The 21,455-nt window shown below is 40.9% G+C and overlaps 1 protein-coding gene across 4 annotated transcripts in view; it reads left to right on the forward strand.

The window, feature by feature from the left end:
- Positions 1 to 11,231: 11,231 nt before the first annotated feature.
- Positions 11,232 to 21,455, forward strand: part of CEP295 (centrosomal protein 295) — a 52,856-nt gene continuing 42,632 nt past the window's right edge. For 3 of the 4 annotated variants that reach the window (XM_059412621.1, XM_059412613.1, XM_059412631.1), the window contains exons 1-3: positions 11,265 to 11,348; positions 15,102 to 15,229; positions 16,271 to 16,471. In XM_059412621.1, the coding sequence (XP_059268604.1) occupies positions 15,122 to 15,229; positions 16,271 to 16,471 (309 nt within the window). In that variant the 5' untranslated portion in view covers positions 11,265 to 11,348; positions 15,102 to 15,121. Of the gene's footprint in view, positions 11,349 to 15,101; positions 15,230 to 16,270; positions 16,472 to 21,455 lie in introns of all 4 variants that reach the window. The other variant, XM_059412630.1, reaches the window with a different exon arrangement.

Raw genomic sequence — 21,455 nt, forward strand, 5'->3', positions numbered from 1 at the left:
CCTGCTGGGTGGAAGTGGACAAGGGTGTAAGCATGAAGACTTTGGTTGTAATTGAAGGGGGTTGAATTCTAGATGTTTCAGAGTTTGAGCTACCAGGATTTCCTGACAGATGTGTGTTGTCAGAGAAATAACAGAATTGATGTCTCAGGTTTTGGGATAAAAAGTATATTTATTGAGATGGGAAGCCTGTAGAAAGAGAAATTGGATGAAATGAAGTCTGAGAAATGAAGGGCTTTCTACTCAACAAGTTTGAGATGTCTACAAGACATCACAGTAAAGATGTCAGGTAGGCAGTTGGACTAGGAATCCAGAGTTCAGGAAGAGGTCTGGGCTTATAGATAGCATTTGGTCCTGAGACCAGAGGAGGTCACCTGAGGAATGAATGTAGGCAGAGAAGAGGTCTGACTGAGATGTGAACACGGAGTTGCTCCAAAATTCGGAGGTCAAGAGGGCAAGCGGAAACAAGCAAAGGTGACCATGGCCAATGTAGGGCAGTAACCAATAAAATAAGAGAAAAGCAAAGAAAGTGATGTACTGGAAGGCCAGTGATGCTATCCAAGAACTAAAGGAACGGTCAGTAGGTCAAATATTGCGAGAAAGATAAAGATGGAGGACAGACCACTCCGTCACCAACTGGTGACATTGATAAGAACTCTTCATGAAGGAAAACCTGATTGGAGTGGATTCAAGAGAAAGCAGGAGGAATAAAAAGTGAGGCTGGCAAGTTATAAATAGCCCTCTCAAGAATTCAAGATGTCTAGGTAAAGAAAGAAGGTGCCCTGTAGCTGGAGGTGGAGGGACATCGTGGATAATACTCTTTAAAAGATAGATCTATTGGGGCACCTGTGTGTCTCAGTGGGTTAAGGCTCTGCCTTCAGCTTGGGTCATGGTCTCAGGGTCCTGGGATCAAGCCCATGTCAGGCTCCTTGCTAAGCAGAGAGCCTGCTTCCCCCTTTATCTCCTGCCTCTCTGCCTACTTGTGATCTCTGTCTGTCAAATAAATAAATAAAATCTTTAAAAAATTTTTTTTTAAAGATAGAGCTATTATCTGCTATCTGGTGGCTAAAGAAGTGATATGGCAGAAAGGGAGATAAGATGGGATTCAATTAACAAAAGTGAGTATCCTTTGGATAGAAGTTACAGAATTATTTCTAGTGGAAACAAAAAAAAGGAAATTAATGAAAAGCTTATCAATAGGAACTGGATAAGTGATTTAAGGGACCTAAGTACAATAGAATAAAACACAAACCATTAATACTGATGGTGAAGATCCTGTATTTCTCTACATGATAATATAAGCACAATTTTTAAAAAACCAGCACAGTGGGGCACCTGGGTGGCTCAGTGGGTTAAGCCGCTGCCTTCGGCTCAGGTCATGATCTCAGGGTCCTGGGATCGAGTCCCGCATCCGGCTCTCTGCTCAGTGGGGAGCCTGCTTCCCTCTCTCTCTCTCTGCCTGCCTCTCCATCTACTTGTGATTTCTCTCTGTCAAATAAATAAATAAAACCTTAAAAAAAAAAAAAAAAAAAACCAGCACAGTAGGATCCTGACTAAAAATGATTAAAAGTGTTTTATGTAGATGATAAGATTTGAAGGTTGTTTTCGCTTTATTCTTTAGATGTTCTGTGTTATTCACTTTTTTTTTCTTCAAAAAACACATATAATTTGTTTAATGGTATTTTCACCACTTAGAGCTGCTACTATAACACAGAAAATGACCTGGGGTGCCTGGATGGCTTAGTCGTTAAGTATCTGCCTTGGGCTCAGGTCATGATCCCAGGGTCCTGGGATGGAGCGCAGCATAGGGCTTCCTGCTCAGCGGGAAGCCTGCTTCTCCCTCTCCCACTCCCCCTGCTTGTGTTCCCTCTCTTGCTGTGTCTCTCTCTGTCAAATAAATAAATAAAACCTTTAAAAAAAAATAAGTAAAAAGACAAAAGAAAAAAAAGACAGAAAATTCCCTGCCCAGAAGCCCTCTTAGAGGTTTTGAATGGTGATTTACTGTTTAATTTCAGGCCCTTTCAAGATTTTTCCTTTTCCCATTTCACCTCTCCCCCACGGACATCAATTCAAATCCCAAGTCTGCCATTTATTAGTCACTGAGTTTTGAGCAATATTTTTAACTTAATAAGTCTGTTTCTTCACTTGTAAAGTAATGACTTAAAAAATTTCACCTCAGGAGGCTGTCGTGAGGACCAAAGAAGATAATGTAGGTAGAACGCCTAGTACGGTGCCTGCATAAGGGCATATGGACATGTGGAGAATATAGGTGGCACTTACTACCTAGTGAGCTGTTTGCTTCCCTAAGGCAAGCCCACTATGCTATACACACTTAGAGAAGAAGATCACCAGGGGAGCCCACTCGTACAATAACACTGGCACTACCTTTGTTTCTTCCTCTTTCTGGTGACCCTGGTCTCTTCTCTTGCCTAATGCAGGGGGATTTGTGAAAGCAAGAAAAAAACTCCCACAGCTTCTCCATTGCCTGCAAACATTTCAAAATTTGACAAATCCGCCCTCTAGTGGCAGACATAATAATCTCTACCACATTCCCCCCAGTGGGAGTTAAAACAGAAAAATCTGTTTGCCACGGGGTCCTGCCACCAACATGTAAAGGAAGGGAAGTGCCCAAAACTTGCCTATTGATCATCACCTCTTTATGTTAAAGTTAAAAAAGATTTTATTTATTTGAGAGAGACAGAGAGAGAGAGCGAGAGAGCACAAAAGTAGTGGGGAGAGGTAGAGTTAGAAGCAGACTCCCCGCCAAGCAAGGTCCCTGATGTAGGACTCCATCCCAGGACCCTGGGATCATGCCCTGAGCTGAAGGCAGATGCTTAACCAACTGAGCCACGTAGGTGTTCTGTGTTAAGTCTTTGTAAGCTCCTCTTATTTTTTTAAAGATTTTATTTATTTATTCATGAGAGACAGAGATAGAGAGGGAGACAGAGGTGGAGGAAGAAGCAGGCTCCCCGTGGAGCAGGAACCCTAATGCGGAACTTGGTCCCACGACTCTGGGATAACCTGAGCTGAAGGCAGCTGCTTAACCGACTAAATCACCAAGGTGCCCCAAGGTCCTCTTAAAATACAAATCTGTGCCTATGCCTTCAAAGAGTGGTCTGCCTGAGAAGCTTTAGCTTGAATTTAAAAAACCGGAGGAAGGAGATTTCATACAAATAGGGCCGGGAAAGTCTGTGGGAAGCATCCATACAGGTGAAACATAAACGGGGCTGCTGGCTAGTCAAAGGGTGAAAAGCAGAAAGCATGATTCCCGAAAATGCTTCATTTGTTCCCTCAAGAGTTGGAATTGTCTGTCTAGAAGTAAGACTCCAAAAAAGAAGTTGATGTCATAACTCTGGAAATTAGGTCTTGAAAGAAAGGAATGCAAAACTTCCCAGCCCAAAGTGGGAGTCTCTCTTACCATGTTGGTTTGCATTCATGCATGCTCTCGGGGAAATACTTGGTGAACCATAGATAATGTAATGGTTTTGTTTACTACCTTAAGACCCCCTAAATATGGTATGTTATGACAAGTGTTGAAGATGGGAACGTATACCGAAAAGGGGACTTTTGCCCCTCTCCTGACCGGACCTGGTGGCTGGATGACATCAGGGGATAGATTACAAAGTCCTTATGCTTTTGTAAGAGTTGAGGAGAGAGAGTGTAGGATGAGTAGATCTCTTCTAGAAGATTTGGGGGGAATTCCAGCCTTGTGACTTGAGCCCTGTAACCCCAGGCAGCTGAAAGCCTCAATAAAATGGTAGGTGTTAGAATGTTTGAGACTACCATAGTCTTCAAAGTTGGGTATATTGTAGATGAGTGGAAATAAAGGAAGTGCATTTGTATCCCATTATTTATCAAGCAGACCCTTGTCTTGACATCCTGAGGTTAGGGTCACATGCTCATAGTATAAGCAAGAGACACAGAAATATGCTAGGAAGAGGGGAGAAACCCTGAGAGTCATCCAACATTGGTTCCACACTAGTAAGGAGAAAGAAATCCCACACACTTCGCACATCTTTAATATTATGATTTTATGCTGTGAAATCCTGAGTTGCGAGCTTGTGAACAGAGTTGTTTCATGTATTTTGCATCCTTGCACTAGCTTCAAGAGGAAGTGCTCTGGGTTGAACCATGCCCTCAAGAATCCATGTGTTGGGGTTCCTGGGTGGCTCAGTTGGTTGAGCGTCGGACTCGGTTTCAGCTTAGGTCATGATCTCAGGGTCATGAGATCAAGCCTCGAGTCAGGCCCCACACTTAGTAAGGAGTCTGCTTGAGAGTGTTTATCTGTCTCTCTCTCTCTCTCTCTCTGTCCCTCCCCCCAATTAAATAAATAAATCCTTAAAAGAAAAAAAGAATTCGTGTGTTGAAGTCCTAACCCACCACTACCTCAAAATGTGACCTTTTTTGGAATAGGGTCGTTGCAGACATAATTGGTTAAGATAGGCCCCTAAACCAACATGGTGTCCTTGAGTGATATCTTTATAGAAAGAGGAACTTTGGACATGCGCACATGCGCGCGTGCACACACACACGCACGCACACACACACACATGGCGAACCCCATGTGAAGCTGAAGGCAGAGATCAGGGTGATGCTTCTACAAGTTAAGAAACTGCCAGAAGCTAGCAGAGAGGCTTGGAACAGATCCTTCCCTTCAGAGGAAACAGAGTCCTGCAGACACATTGGTCTCAGACTTCCAGCCTCCAGTACTGTGAGGCAAGTAGTTTCTGTTGTGTAAGCCACTCAGTTTGTGGTCCTTTGTTAAGGGAGCCCTCACAAACTAACATTGAAAGGCATTAAAAAGTTGAGAAAGGGAAGATAATGTTTCAGGTAGATATAAGGTTCAAATGCCTTGCATGAGGAGAAGAAGGCAAAAATGCTGATGGTAAAAATGTAGGGAGGTAGCTGGAGAGAACCACACCCAGGGATGAGTGATGGAGGCCTGGAGCAGGTGCATGGAGAAAGCCAGTCCAGAGGGAGGAAGTCCAGAGAAAAAAATTCCTAGTAAGAATGACTTTGGACAGCAATAGATAACGCTAGTCTTGATGTAAGATCTGGAAATACGAGATGGGATGGACACCAAGGATTCTGCCATAATCCAATGTCCGTTAGGAAATACCATCAATGGATCCACGGATACAAAAAATTACAGCATAGCATCAAGCTTAGGTGTTTGGCTTTGGAATAAAAGTCCTCATTTGCAGCTCCATCATGCTCTCCTCCTAGGGTGTGACCTCTCTGAGTCTTGGTTTCCTCTTCATAAAATAAGGATCTCAGAATGACTGACTTCCTAAATTAGTAAGTATCAGAGCTAGGATAAGAACTACACAAATACAGTAAACTGCTTCTACGACACACATACCTAGACTAGCAAGTGGCCAAGATCTACGTTAGTGAAAAGGAACACCAGTCAAGAAGGTGTTCCTTTAGAAGGTGTCATGATCTGCTTCTGTGACTTATTCATATTGTGATCCTTTGCTTCCCCTTTTCTATTCCTACGTGGATATGCATTTCCCTGCTCTAACTTTACTTCACCTGGGGCTTTGTATAGCACGGGGCTTCTCAAACTTCACTGTGTATACGAGTTGCCTACCGATCTAGTTAAAATGCAGATTCCCAGCTGATGCTGATGCTTCTGACCTTTGGGCCATAATTTTGGAAGCAAGGGTGTGAATAACTGTTATGTTCACAGGTAAATGGGAATAATTTTGGATGAAGGGAGCTCTGACCCAGGAGTCCTGATTCTTTTGGATCAGACCTAGATCAGTTAAAGCAGCCCAGATAGCAGTGACAAAGAAAACCTTAGTGTGAAAGTTGCCTGCCCCAAGCTTGTGTCGGTGGCCAAACTATAGTATGATTTTTTAAAAAGATTTTATTTATTTATTTGAGAGAGAGGGCATGAGCGGGGTGAGGGGCAGAGGGAGAAGGAAAAGCATACTCCCTGCTGAGCAGGGAGCCCCAACATGGAGACTCCTTTCCAAAGCTAGGCTCCATCCCAGGACCCTGAGATCATGACCTGGGCCAAAGGCAGACACTTAACTGACTGAGCCACCCGGGCGTCCTTGTAAGTATCATTTTTTTTCCCAGTTATTAATACTGACAACTTAGCTTTTTAAAAATGTGATCTTTACAAGTGCTCTCTAAGGTAGGATGGACACTAACTTTCTTGGCCCAGAGAGTGCCCATTAAATGCTGGGTATTTCTACCCCCATTTTATAGATGGAGACTGGGTTTCAGAGAGATGAACTGTTAAGGTTTTCAAACCCACATCACCTTCTTCCAGCTGCAAAACTCTTCCCACACCACCAGTCCTCCTCAACTGCTATGTGCTTTCTGGGTTGCAAATAATCTCCTCCCCCCACCCCAACCTTTCATTTAAACTTCATTCTCTTTTTAAGTACGGAACCCACAGTCTACACATTAATGGCTTAAGAAACATCAGTACATTAATACATGATATATTAGCAATGTGCTAAAGAAAGACTTAAAATATGAAACAAAACCAATCAATTTCCCAAACTCTCCCCTCATTTCTCACTCTCCTTAAATAAATGGCCCAATTCCTCACCACCCCGGAACTACCCACACACCTTAAATATATACATATATAATATGTGTGTGTGTATATATATATATATATATATATGTATGTATTTATAGATTTTAAAAGCCTTTCCCAGCCCATCTTTCCTCTTCCACTGGGCACTTTTAGTCTCACTGCTGGTGGCAGGTCTAAGGGGTCCCACTGAGATACCGTCATTTATTAAACTCTGGTGGGGTTTATGGCAGAAAGAGGGAGCAGTTGGGAGATGGTCAGATGGTTATTTCTGTTCTTGCAGGGATTCCTGTGATGTCTAAATGGGGCGTCTCTCTATCAGAAGGGGCCCCCAAATGTGGGGTGACAATCGGGTGGAAGTCGGTGGCATGGGAGGTGGGAGAACTCACCTGAGGCAGAACAAAGGAGATAGATGTTTACTGGATACACCCCAAGGGAGCAGTGGGCAGGACAGCAGAGAATATACTGTCTGCAAAGAAGCAGTGGGTAGGGGCTGTTTTTAAAAGGAGAAGATGAAGAGTTATGGCAACGTATGGAATTCTGCCTTGTTTTGGTAATAACTGTGCCTGGTTGTAAGTAGCCCAATGGTACGTTAGGGCCTGTGGATATTTTTGAGGTGGGTCTCCTGATGGGCCTGTCTGTATTCAGCCGGGGGGGGGGGTATCCCTGTGGACCCTCTCTACCTTCCATCACTCAAGCTTGTTTGCCTAAAAGTACCCTCTATGATTCCCTTTATTCTGGATTTTACTGCAAGAGTTAGTGAGGGAATCCCCTCCTCCCCCCGCCAACCACCACTATAATGCCAGCCGCTTGTACTGGATGGTTGTGGACAAAGACTCATGTGAACTCAGAACAGTGAAGCTCTCAGCATCTGAGAAATGTTGAAAACAGCTCCAATCTTAAAAGCCTCCAGCTGCATTTTGAGGAGGGGTAGCATCACACAGCAACCAGTCACACTGAAGTCATCACTGTGTTGGGCAACTTTTCCACTTGAGTCCTGCCTACCAACATTCATTCCCAATGGTAGAACAATATTCAAGAAGGTAAGTGTAAATACCTCTCCCTAAGCCTACAAAATATAAAAGGACCTAATTAAAAATGAAACAAGATGGGATTGGAAGGGAGACAAACCATAAGTGACTCTTAATCTCACAAAACAAACTGAGGGTTGCTGGGGGGAGGGGGTTTGGGAGAAGGGGGCTGGGGTTATGGATGTTGGGGAGGGTATGTGCTATGGTGAGTACTGTGAAGTGTGTAAACCTGGCGATTCACAGACCTGTACCCCTGGGGATAAAAATATATTATATGTCTATAATTAATTAATTAATTAATTAATTTTTAAAAAATGAAACCCAGAACACCTATGAATACATAGAAAAAGGGTTTTTTTGGCTTTTGCTCTGTTTTTGTCTCCTGTGCTCTTAAATAAATGTATTAAAATAAAAGCCAAAAAACCCCTAGCATTTACTACATGCTTTGTGCCAGGCATGTCTTAAGACCTTTAAACCTTACAACTGCCTTTTTAAAGATGAGGAAATTAACTTTCGGGGAGGTTCAGGAACTAGCTCAAGGTCTGAGTTGTTAAAGCAGGTATTTAAATCCAGGCAGCTGGACTCGAGGCCCAAGATCTTAACTATTCTTTGATACTATTTGCCAAGATGCCCAGATGTTGCTTGCCTATGAGAATTTAAATATAAAACTATAGTCTCTTACCATTTGCAGAAAGAAACAGAAACTCTCGTTCAAAGCAGTTTAAATAAAAAGAGGGATTTAATAGCTTCTGTCAGTAAGCTGGAGAGTGGGGTGAATCCAGGGACTTGAACACAGGATTCTCTGTGTTTGCAATGCATGTCAGTTTCATTCTTTCAGATTACCTTGGGGGACCGCATGTTGGGGAAGCTTCAGTTTCATATTCTAAGATTAGCCCAGAGAGGATAAAATTCATCCCTCTGGCTCCAGTAAGAAAAATTCCTGTGAAAGATTCTGATTGGCCCAATTTAGCTCACGTGGCCTGGAGGGTTGGGACTACACTAAGAAAGTTACTAGAGAGAAAATACAACATAGCTGCTGTATTACATAACATGGCTATACCTCTTGGTAGCTTACAAAACGCTCTCATGATTCAACCACCTGTGAAGAGGGCACACGATATTTTAGTACAAGTAGTATTAAAATAATGGTGATGGATTCAAGATGGCCACAAATTCTTTGTCACTCTCTCCGTTGAGGGATGTGGTTCATCTTCCCTCACTGAAATCTGGGGGCTTGCCCTATGGTACTTATCAAAATGAGGCTGAACTTACTGTAACTACTTATCAGTTTTGTCTTTGAAAGTCCCTGCACCTTCTACTTTCTTTCTCTGGGAAACCTCACATTGAGGATATTCCCTCTTAAATCCAGCTAGTAAGAAATCAACCCACAAGGAAAGGCCACAAGAAGGCATTCCATTCAACAGTTCCAGCTGAGCTTTCAACTGACACAGTCAGTGCCAGCCATAAAGAGCGAACCATTGTGGACGTTCTAGTGTGGTTTGACTGACAACAACAGAGAATCAAAACAGAAACTAGGGCTCATTGGCTTAGGGTCCTGCAGCTAGAAATCTCAGAGTTGGGATGCTAAACCAGATGTTCTAACTCTAAGTCCACTGCGCTTGCTTTGATTCTTTATTGCCTTCCATTAAAGGCAGAACAAACCTTAATTCAAAGTCTCCAATTGTAGAATTTCTGCCTAGGATGCAGGTTGGGGAAGGGGAGCTTATCATTCACTCAGCAAACATTTACGAAGATTTATGTGGCCAGCAACTGAACAAATGCACTACTGGTTCTTGAGTAACTGAGTCTAATCAATAGAGAGCCCCATAAATAGCTCATTTCAATAAGAACTGGTAAGTGCCATGATGGAAAAGGTGCAGGGTGCTTTTGAAAAACAAGGTGGACACTAAACCTAGCCCACAGCCTGAAATAATGGGCACATCTTTTGTTGGGTGTAAGAGGGTATCTCTGAGTCTATGTTGAGGATGTTGAAGACTATATTTAGAATGAATACAATTGTCCATCAAGATCAATGTGAACTGGAAATGGGGAAGGCACACAGGGAGGAAATATTCTAGTATTTAGGATAAGGACAGGAATTCTAGCCCTGATTCCACCCTTCACTTATATGCGCTTTTGACCAAGTCACTGAATTCCTCCTTAATTCATCTTTGTTGTTTGCAAAGGTGAGGTGGGGTCACACTATCTCTTCAGGTATTTGGGCAGTTCCTTTCTCCAACTCCCTTTAAGTTTTGATGTTCCTTAGGGTTAGGTCCTTGTTCATTGCTCTTCTCACTCTGCAAATCCTCACTAAGTGATCTTATCTACGATGGCTTTGGTTGTCACTCATATGGAAATGATACCCAAGTCTAAATGCCACCCCAGTTCTGTGGGCTGTCTACCACTGTAGTCATCCGCTTACTGCACATCACGAAATGTTCCACACCTAAGTCAAGTTCAGTATGTCCAGAGCTGAGCTCATCACCTTGCCCACTTAACTGACTCCCACTTCTGCTTTCTCCCTTGGTTGGTAGCACCGCCTTTAACATTGTTAGTAGCCTGTGAGGTTAACTTCACTCTCAACTTTTCCCTCAACCTCACATGCAATCCTTTGTCAGTATTACTAGTTTTACCTCCTAAATATTTCTGCAATTCATCCTTTGTCTATATCCCATAAATAGTTCATATTCAAAATATTCGAAGCTTAACTCGTTACTCCCCCTCCCCCCAAACCTGCTCCTATTCCTGAGTTCTAGAAGGATGCTATCCCCATCCACTCAGTTGCCAAATATGGAACTTAGGCATCATGGTTGATTTCTCCCTCTCCTTTGCTTTCCATAGCCAGGTAGCTGCCAATTTCTGATGTTTGGCCTCGTTTGCGGTCATCTTTCACTTCCTATAGTCGTATCCTAATTGGTTTCCCTGCCTTCAGCCTTCATAACCTCTGGCCTCTTCTCCACCATCATGCCAAATCTCATCACGTCAGCAACTTCCCTCTTCCCCCCCTCCCCATATTCTAATTCTTAGATTCTTGCCATGTTTTACCTCCAGCCTACAAAATCTAGGATGGGAGCCTTAATGCATTTACCCTTGTCTCCCCTGAACCTACCACACTATACTTGGCACATACTAGTTGCTCAATAAATATGAACCTGCTCTCATCCCTTGATTATAGTTTATAGTAAACTGTGACATGGTGCACATGTATCAGACCTCCGGAGGCACAGACTGTCACAATACGGTTCACTGCTGTATGAGCCGGAGCCCCTTGACGAACGCTGTGACACTGACTGCAGAAGAACAGAACCAAATGAATTCTACAGTCAATGCACAAAAGGTCACCCATCCCAAGGCATCTTCATAATAGGACCTAAAACTAAAGTCACCCTCAACTCTCTGGGCAAATATTTCCCCCTTTCCGGACCTCTGTCTCCTGACGTGTAAAGCAGGCACAGTGAGAGAGAGGCAGTAACCCTCAGAGCCTCGGCAGGTATGAGAAATAATGGACCGCTACGTAGGGCTCGGCGTGTGCGCGGGCTTTTCCGGCGCGGCCGTCCCAGCGGCCCTCGCGGGAGGCGGGACTAGCCCGATTCCCGCCGCTCGGCCCCGCCATTGGCGGACGGTTTGAATGACGGAAGTGACGGGAGCTTGGCGATGGCTGCCCCGCAGGCGCACAAACGGCTGCTGGGAAGCTGGTGGGCCGCGGGCGCCTGGGAGGTCTCTGTCTGAGCTGCCGTTCCTGATTCCGGGCCCCCGGTTTTCAGGTGAGTGACGGACGAGCCGGCTTCCCGTGGCCCGGGCGTGCACAACCTCCCGAAGTCCAGGAGCTGGGGGGTGTGCTCCCCAGGGAGGGGATGCCGTGAAGGCGCGGCGTCGGGAGCGCGGCGCGGCCCGGGCTCTGGCTGGGGTCGGGCTGGCGGCCGTAAATAGTGCGGGGAAGGGGGGTGCCCCCCGACGCCGACCGCCTGCTTGCTGCCAGAGGCTGCTCCCGGGCTTTAGGCGCGTGTGGCCTTGCGCGCCCTCCCCAGGTGGGGTCGCGCGGGGTCCTTGGGCTTCCTAAGCAGGGCTGGCCGGGAGGGCCTCCGGGCTGCTCCCGCAAGCGCTTCGCGAGGCGTCCAGCCCGCTCTTTCCCCAGGGCCCCCAGCCCACCCGCCGAACTTGTCCTGAAACCCGGGAGCCGTTTAAGAGCACTGCCTGGAATTATTTCTTGCAGAGAGCGAGCGTGCTTTTTTGCTCTCACCTTTAATTCCTCAGGTAGTTAGTCGTGCCACAAGCTGAGCTTTTAAAACAGTGGGGAACATTTGAGTCCTTAATCCTTAGAGAGTATTTGGCAGTTTCATATTAAGTCACGTAATCATCAGAACAACCTGTTGCGGTAGATGTTGTGATTCCCATTATATAGTTTAAGAAAGCGACACCACAGTAACTTAAATGACTTGGTCAGTATTTTCCTGCTGTAAATGGTCGTGATGAGTCTTGAACAGAGATCGTCTAAGTTCAGTAATTTGTGATTGTGATATGCCAAGTGCTGTTTAATTCTCAGGACAAAATCTTAAAAGGTAAGTTAATATCATCTGTTCCTGGGTAGTATTAATACACAGAATTTAAGAATCCATACTGATCTGAATAAATGGCTTAATAAATGAGAGAGGGAGCAGGGGAAGCTCTTCCTCACAGTAGGATTCCAGTTGGTAAGTGTAGAAGGAATAGTGACAATAGAATATGCTTTTCGGTTAATGCTATAGTTAATGCATCAGACATTAACATCACCAGTAGTGTTAAGACACCATAACGTAATTTAGTGCACTGAGAAATGGTGTGTCATCACTTCTTTGGTGTTCTTGCCAAAAATTTGTAATCTCAGTCTAACCACAAAAAAAGATTAAGCAAATCCAAATTGAGGGACATTCTACAAAGTAACTGGCCAGTATTTTTTAAAAGTCGGGAGGTTGAAAAGAAAGGCACGGACTGAAGAACCGTCCCAGATTGGAGAAGTCCAGGGAGACATGACAATTTCGACAGCTGTGAGAATGTAATTCACAGACCTTCAGTTTCCGTTTTCTGAAATCCATTTGCATGGATGCTTCCCCAGGACTGTTTTTGGCCAATGATAGAATATGGCATGGACATTCAGGCAGGCCTATTCCTTAGAAAGTAGGGACTTTCCCTGAACTCTGGGAGGTCTTACTAAAGACCTTACTGGGTAGTCATCTTCCCAACTTTACCGTTTTCCGTTCAGTGTCATATTTGCATGGAAGTCTGAATGCTCCCTCTTTTTACTAGCTCCCTCATTTTCCCTCACACAGGCATTTCTCCTAATAACATCTTCGGAGGTTTAATCCTGTCTTGTCCTCTGCTTCTTGGAGGACCCAGAATAACACAACAGTCGAAAGCAGTGGATTGTCCTTGGATTGGGTCCTGTTCCAGAAAATGGATGTTTGTGGGATACTTGACAAAATTTGAATAAAGTCTGTAGGTTAGTTAGAAGTATTGTGCTAGTGTCAGTTTCTTGGTTTTGATCATTGTGCTGTGATTGATGTTTAGAGACACTGGGGAAAGAGTAGATGGAAATTCTGAGTCTGAAATTATTTCCAAATAAGTTAAAAAAAAATTAAGGAAGTTATATGCAAGAGAAAAATTACTCTGCCACATCTCAGGAGGTAAAAGTAACAAATCTATGTTTCCTTATAATCCCCAAGCAAATGAGATGATAGATACGCACAACAATCTGAAAAGACAGGTTTTTTTCCCCTTTCTTATTAAGGTATAAACTTAAAACACACAAATCTAAGTGTTATCACTTGGGGAATTTTTACATAAGTATACAGCTGTGTAATCATAACAGAGCAAAATGCAGATCATCTCTAGCATCCCTGCAGGCTCATTTGTGCCCCCTTCTAGTCATTAACCTACAGAAAGGTGACCTCTGTTTTAACCCTTGTTTAACAAGACCAATCATGGGTTAATCTTGTCTGCTTGTTTTTGTAGTTTGTGTAAATGGAATTTTACAGTATGTTCTCTTTTTTGTCCTTTTTTCCCATGATACTTTCTCTGAGATTTAGCAGGAATTAGTTTCGATAGTTTCAATATGAATTCAGAGACCTTCAGAAAAATTATTAAGACTGAATTTAACCTTGGTCATTTTCTCTTCTTTGTTCTGTCTTTCCTTATTCGTCAATCCCCACTAGCAAAAGATACCATTTTAAACAAAAATTTCCTCATTCCACATGTTTTAGCATATCAGAAAGTTAGGAGCCACATGGAATAAGGAAACCAGATTCTTCTTTTTAATCTGGCATTAGATCCTGTCACTTAGGTCAAGTCCTTTAGCACAAGAGGCCTTTGATTCTTCATTATAAAATGAGGAAGACAGTCAGCACTTTAACTGCTGTTACTTACTGGAAAAGATTTTCAGATGAAAGCAATTATTTCTTTTGGGCAGAAGAGTCCGATTGTCCCTATTAGATAACTTGAAGTCCTTATAGCCCAAAACAGTATCTGTCCATATTATGTGAAATACTGCCTGATAGTTGTTATTTGTTAAATTAACTTGAATATTAAAATAAAACTATAACCTCTGTCCTTCAGTTCTTAGCAATCTAGCTAGAAAAGTCAGAGTGTAATTGATGGAAAATGAGGGCAAAGTAATACCAAGACAGCATTAGATTGGTCCCCACATTGAGTGTGAAGATAATGTGCATTCTGGGTGGGCAAGTCAGGAATGAGATGGTGGGTAGGTGAAGCAAAAATTACTAGAGGACAGTTTCATGAATGAGTGGACTTCAGCTAGCTTCAGAAAGATGTAAGTATCCGTGTTGTAATCTAGAGAGGAGAGTGAGAACATTTGAATGTCAGTGGCATTAATAGGACCTAACACCTGACTCCTGTGAGCAACACAGTCATTCTCAGAGAAATTTTTAAAGTGGTCATTGATCTGAAATAAGCACACCATTGTAATTATTAAAGAATTGTTGAGGGGTTGATGTGATTCCATATGATACAGTGACACTTGGTCATCAAGTTATAAACAATAGACTGGGAGTTGAAACTGGGGGCTAGGAGCCCTTTGCAATTGCAGCAGTCCTGTTGGTTGTGAACAAGTTCTCAAAGTTCTAAAGTGTAAAATCATAATGCTGAAAACATTTATTCTTTGCTAAAACACTTTTTTAAGTCTTTGTGCTTTTCTACATTTAATGTAGCTCTGGAAATCCCAGTAGGAAGTAAGTAAGGTCCCAGATACTGTAGGTAAACAGCACTCTGCTGTCAGGGGCAAAAACTTTTTCAAGTAATTCTGGTTCACCCTCCACTTGACCCCGTCTCCTAATTTGAGAATCATCGACTTCAGTGCTGAAGTTAATAATTGTAATTTGAAATATAAGTTGGCCTCAGTTTACCCAAATTATTTTGTGTATATATAGTCCTTTAAATGTCAAGTAGTAAATGTATTTTTAACGTTGTTCTGATCTTTGCTGCCCTGTTTAAATAGACTTTTTTTTTTTTTTTTTTTTTTAATTCAGAAACTTTAAAGTACCTGGAAATGAAAAGAAAGGTAGGGAATGCTGGCAAGCTGAGATTGAGTCCTAACGAGGAAGCTTACATTTTAAAGGAAGATTATGAAAGACGACGAAAACTAAGATTGCTGCAGGTAAGATTCATCTGGAACAAGATTTCTAATTCTTTGTCTTCCCCAAATTATTAGTGTTTTTATTACAGTAGAGAGTTCTGAAGGTTGCACTTAAAACCCTTTTCTGGTTGTTTAAGAGCCCTGGTTCTTGTGTACTAACAAATTTAGGAAAATTTGGAAAAATGGGCTGAAATGGTAAACAGATGAAGAGTTTGAAGATAGGGATTATTTGACTTGATAATTACTGGAAAATGGCTCTTTAAACATTTTCCAGACAACATGTTACTGATGAAGGTTAGAGTAGGAAGATAAGAATGGCTTTGAGGAAGACTTGCTGGAAAGATTATTAGGTGCTGTAACATTTATTAAGAAGTTGTAGATTATTTTCTAGAAGTCTTTTCAGAGTAATATAGTTAAGCCCTTGTGAAGCATGTTTTAGGTGCCATTCTATCTAAAATTGGGGATGATATACCACAAATACGGACATCTCATCTGGCTCTATCTATACGTATCTGGGCTAGACATTTTATTCTTTTTAAATTTTTTTTAAGACTTTGTTTATTTGAGAGAGAGTGAGCAAGGGAGAGAGAGAACACGAGTGGGAGGAGGGTCAGAAGGAGAGGGCGAAACAGACTCCCCACTGGGTGGGAGAGCCTGACGAGGGGCTTGATCTTGGGACTCCAGGGTCATGACCTGAGCTAAACGCAGCTGCTTAACCAACTGAGCTGCCCAGGCACCCCTGGGCTATAAATTTTATTGAACATCCTTAGCAATTTAAGCTCTTAACAGTTATTGCGATGGTAATGGTGGTCCTGTTGGTGCTTGGGTTGAGGAGGAGAAGACAATAGCTAATAAGTTAGAGAACTTTAGAAGTAGTCTTGAGATCTTAACTTTTTTACATTGCTTGATTTTCCACATCACGTAGGCCTTATCTAATATGACTATTCGGGAGAATTGATACACCTGAGGAGAATTCATTTAAGTTCCTATTTCCAAATAGCTTTCCAAAAAAACTTGAAGTAAGCCTCTTTTCATATAATCTTTTAAATATGCATTCTTTAGGTTCGAGAACAAGAAAGGGGTATCGCTTTACAGATAAGAGAAGACATAAAACAGAGGAGAAATCAGCAATTAACTCGTTTGGCAGAGGAACTAAGGACAGAATGGAAAGAATCACAAACTCAGAAAATAAAGAACTTGGAAAAGCTATATTTGGCAAGTTTAAGAAGTATGGGAGAGGGACACCAACATGCCAAAGAAAATGTGAGTGCTTATTTGACTACCTGTCTGGTAATGGGTATGAGTAAAAAGTAAGTTGTTTGTGGTATGCATGCATGTATAGGGTTTGTTTTGGCCAGCCTGAACTTCTTTATGTTTTCTATGATTATTTTTTTTAATTATAGTTGACATTCAGTATTATACTAATTTCAGGTGCATAACATAGTGGTTCAGCAATTACATACATTATGCAGTGCTCATCCTGATAAATGTAGTTACCAGCTGTCAACATGCAAAGTTATTACAATACTGTTGACCATATTCCCTATGCTGTGCTTTTCATTCCTGTGACTTATTTCAAAGCAAGAAGTTTGTACCTCTTAATCCCCTTCACCTATTTCACCCCTCCTTTGCCTGCTCACCTTTGACAACCATCAGTTATTCTCTGTTAGTTGGTTTCTGGTTTTTTGTTTGTTCATTTGTTTTGTTTTTTACAAGTGAAGTCATAAGGTATTTGTCTTTCTCTGAATTATTTTACTGAGCACATTACCTATAAACTCCATCCATACTGTCGCAGATGGCAAGATCTTTTTTTTTTTTTTAATGACTGAGTGATACTCCATTGTATATATACACACCTTATCTTCTTTATCTGTATATCTGTCGATGGACACTTGGGCTGCTTCCATAATTTGGCTATTATAAATAGTGCTGCAACAAACATGGGGGTGCAGGGGCGCCTGTGTGGCTCAGTTGGTTAAGCATCTGTGTTTGGCTCATATCTTTGTTTGGCATATATCTTTTCAAATTAGTGTTTACATTTTTGGGGGGTGAATACCCAGTAGTAGAATTACTAGATCGTTTGGTATTTTTATTTTTAAATTTTTTGAAGAACGTCTGTACTGTTTTCCACAGTGGCTGCACCAATTTACATTTCCACCAGTAGTGCAACAGGATTCCCTTTTCTCTATATCCTCACCAGCACTTGTTATTTCTTTTCTTTTTTATTTATTTGACAGAGAGAGATCACAAGTAGACAGAGAGGCAGGCAGGGGGGCGGCGGGGAGAGCAGGCTCCCTGCTGAGCAGAGAACCCGATGTGGGACTTGATCCCAGGACCCTGAGATCATGACCTGAGCTGAAGGTAGAGGCTTAACCCACTGAGCCACCCAGGTGCCCCTGTTATTTCTTTTTGATACTAGCCATTCTGACTGGTATGAGGTGGTATCTCATTGTGGTTTTGATTTGCATTCCTTTAATTAGTGATGTTGAGCATTTTCATGTGTCTGTTAGCCAGCCATTTGTCTTTTTTTGGAAAACTATTCTGATCCTCTGCTCATTTTGAAATTGGATTATTTGATCTTTGTTGTTTTGGGTTATATGAGTTATTTATGTATTTTGTATATTCATGCATTATCTGATATATCATTTGCAGGTACCTTCCCCCATTCAGTAAGTTGGGCTTTTTGTTTCTTTGTTTTGATGTTCTCCTTCATTGTGAGAAAGCTTTTTAGTTTGATGTCCCAGTTGTTTATTTTTGCTTTTGTTTCCCTTGCCTGAGGAGACAAATCCAGAAAAATAAAGCTGACTGATTCTAAGAAACTGCTACTTATGTTTTCTTTTCATAATTTAATGGTTTCAAGCCTTATGCTTAGGTCTTTAATTCCTTTTGGGTTAATTTTTATGTACGTTGTGAGAAAATAGTCCAGTTTTATTCTTTTGCTTGCAGCTGTCCAGTTTTTCCAGCACTATTTATTGAAGAGGCTGTCTCTTCTTCATTGTATGTTCTTGCCTCTCGTTGCTGATTAATTGACCATGTAAACATGGATTTATATCTGGGCTCTCTGTTGTTGACATAGAGACATGGATCTCTATGTCTGTTTTTGTGCTAGTGCCATACTGTTTTTGTTTATTATAGCTTTGTAATACAGTTTGAAATCAGCAAGTGTGATGCCTCCAGGTTTGTTCTTCTTTCTTAAAATTGCTTTGGCTATTTGGGGTCTTTGTGGTTCCATGTAGCTTTTAGGATTATTTGTTCTAGTTTGGTGGAAAACACTATTGATATTTTGTTAGGGATTGCATTGACTTCATAGATTGCTTTGGATTGTATGGACATTTTAACAAATGAGTTCTTCCAGTCTGTGAACATTGAATATCTTTCCATTTATTCATATCATCTTCAATTTCTTTCACCAGTGTTTTTTAATTTTCAGAGTACAGGTCTTTTCACCTCAATTAAATTTATTCCTAGATATTTTATTCTTAGTGATGTAATTACAAATGGGATTATTTTCTTAATTTCTTTTTCTGCTACTTTGTTATTAATGTATAGAAATGCAACAAATTTCTGTATATTAATTTTGTGTCCTGCATCTTTACTGAGTTCATTTATTATAACAGCTTTTTGGAGGAGTCTTCAGGGTTTTCTATATGTAAAACCATGCCATCTGCAAATAGTGACAGTTTAATCTCTTCCTTTCCAGTTTGGATGCCTTTATTACTTGTGTGATTTCTGTGGCTAGGAATTTCAGTACTATGTTGAATAATAGAGTAGACATCCTTGTTTTGTTTCTGATCTTAGAGGAAGAGCTTTCAACTTCTCACAGTTGAGTATGATGTTAGCTGTAGGTTTCTCATAAATGGCCTTAATTATGTTGAGGTATGTTCCCTCTGAGCCTATTTTGTTGAGAGTTTTTATCATGAATGGATGTTGATTTTTGTCAAATGCTTTTACCTGCTTCTAATGAAATTGATCTTGTGGTTTTTGCCCTTTGTTTTGTTAATGTGAGTTATGGTTCTTGAACCATCCTTGCATTCCTGGAATAAATCCATGATTGTGGTGAATGATCTGTTTAATGTATTGTTGAATTCAGTTTGCTGATATTTTGTTGATTTTCACATCTATGTTCATCAGGTATAGATGGATCTGATTTTCTTTTTCTGCAATTTTTGTCTGGTTGTGGTATCAGGATTATGCTGGCCTTTAGAATGAATTTGGAAGCATTCCCTCTCTTCTTTTTAATGGAATAGTTTGAGAAGGAGTCAGTATTAACTTTTTAAAATGTTTGACAGAATTCACTAAAAGTCATCTCGTCCTTGACTTTTATTTATTGGGAGTTTTTTTATTATTGAGTCAGTTTTATTGCTAGTCATCAGTCTGTTCATATTTTCTATTTCTTCCTAATTCAGTCTTGGAAGGTTGTTTCTGGGAATTTATCCATTTTTTTTCTAGGTTGTCCAATTTGTTGGTGTATCATTTTTCATAGCAGTCTCTTCTAATCCTTTGTTTTTCTGTGGCATAACTTCTCTTTCAAATTTTATTTTTATTTTTATTTTATTTTATTTTACTTTTTAAAGATTTTATTTTTTTATTTGACAGAGAGAGACATAGTGAAAGAGGGAACACAAGCAGGGGGAGTGGAAGAAGGAGACCAGGCTTCCTTCTGAGCAGGGAGCCTAATGCAGATTGATCCCAGGACCCTAGGATCATGTCCTGAGCCATAGGCAGACACTTAGCAACTGAGCCACCAGCCTATCAAATTTTATTTGAATGAACTTTTTTCTTGATGAGTCTGGCAAAATGTTTCTCAGTTATGTCTCTCTTTTCAAAAAACAAGCTTAGTTTCATTGATCTTGTTTATTGTTTTTTTTTTCCTTTAATCTGTTTGATTAATTTCCATCCTTATCTTTATTTCCTTCCCTTTACTAACTTTTGGGCTTTGCTGCTTGTTTTTAGTTCCTTTAGATATAAGTTTGGTTACTTATTTGAGATTTTTTTGTTTCTTGAGAGAGGCCCATATTGCTATAAACTTCCCTCTTAGAACTGGTTTTTCCACATCCCAAAGAATTTGGACCATTGTGTTTCCATTTTCATTTGTTTCTATGTTTTGTTTTATTTTTTATTTCTTTGATTTCTTTGTTACCCTTTGTTGTTTAATAGCATGTTATTTTCCATTTGTTTGGTGGGGTTTTTTTTCTTCAGTTTATTTCTTAAAGATTTTATTATTTATTTATTTATTTACTTATTTTATTTATTTGACAGAGAGAGAGGGAACACAAGCAGAGGGAGTGGGAGAGTGAGAAGCAGGCTTCCTGCTGAGCAGGGAGCCTGATGTGAGGCTGGATCCCAGGACCCTGGGATCATGACCTGAGCCAAAGTCTGACTGAGACACCCAGGTGCCCCTCAATATTTTTCTTGTAATTGATTTCTAGTTCCATACTGTTGTGGTTGGAAAAGCTCCTATTATGATTTAACTTCTTAAATTTATTGAGACTGTTTTGTGCCCCAGTGTGTGTTCTATCTTGGGGGATGTTCCATGTGCACTCAAAAAGAATGTGTATTCTCCCATTTTTCTTGGGGGGTGTGGGGGTGGAATGGAATGTAATCTCTGTATATTTTAAGTCCATCTCTCTGGATGATCTGTGAATGTAAGTGGCTTTTAAGTCTCCTATTATTGTATTACTGTCACTTTCTCCCTTTTATGTCTGTTAATATTTGCTTTATGTATTTAAGTGTTCCTCTGTTAACTGCCTAGATATTTACAGTTGTTTCAGCCTCTTGTTAGGTTAATCACTTTTAACTATGTTGTGTTTTTCTTTGTCTCTTGGTATAGTCTGTTTTAAAGTCTGTTTTGGCCTGATATAGATATAGGTATTGTTGCCCTGGCTTTATTTATTTATTTTAATTTCCATTTGTATAGAATATCTTTGTCCAGCCCTTGACTTTCAGTCTTTATGTCTTTAGGTCCAAAGTTGGTCTCTTATAGGCAGCATGTAGATGGGTCATAGTTTCTATCCATTTTTTCACCCTGTCTTTTTTATTAGAACATTTACTTCATTTGCATTTAAAGAAATGATATTGATAGGTACATACTTACTGCCATTTTGTTGTTTTCTGATTGTTTTTGTAGTTCTGTGTTCCTTTCCTTTTCTCTTGCTCTCTTCTTTCTCTTGTTCTCCTGCTTTCTCGTGTTTTGATGACTTTCTTTAGTGTTAATGCTTGGATTTCTTTCTCTGTGTGTCTGTTGTAG

This window comes from Mustela nigripes, chromosome 1, assembly GCF_022355385.1.
Source record: "Mustela nigripes isolate SB6536 chromosome 1, MUSNIG.SB6536, whole genome shotgun sequence".
Taxonomy (NCBI): domain Eukaryota; kingdom Metazoa; phylum Chordata; class Mammalia; order Carnivora; family Mustelidae; genus Mustela; species Mustela nigripes.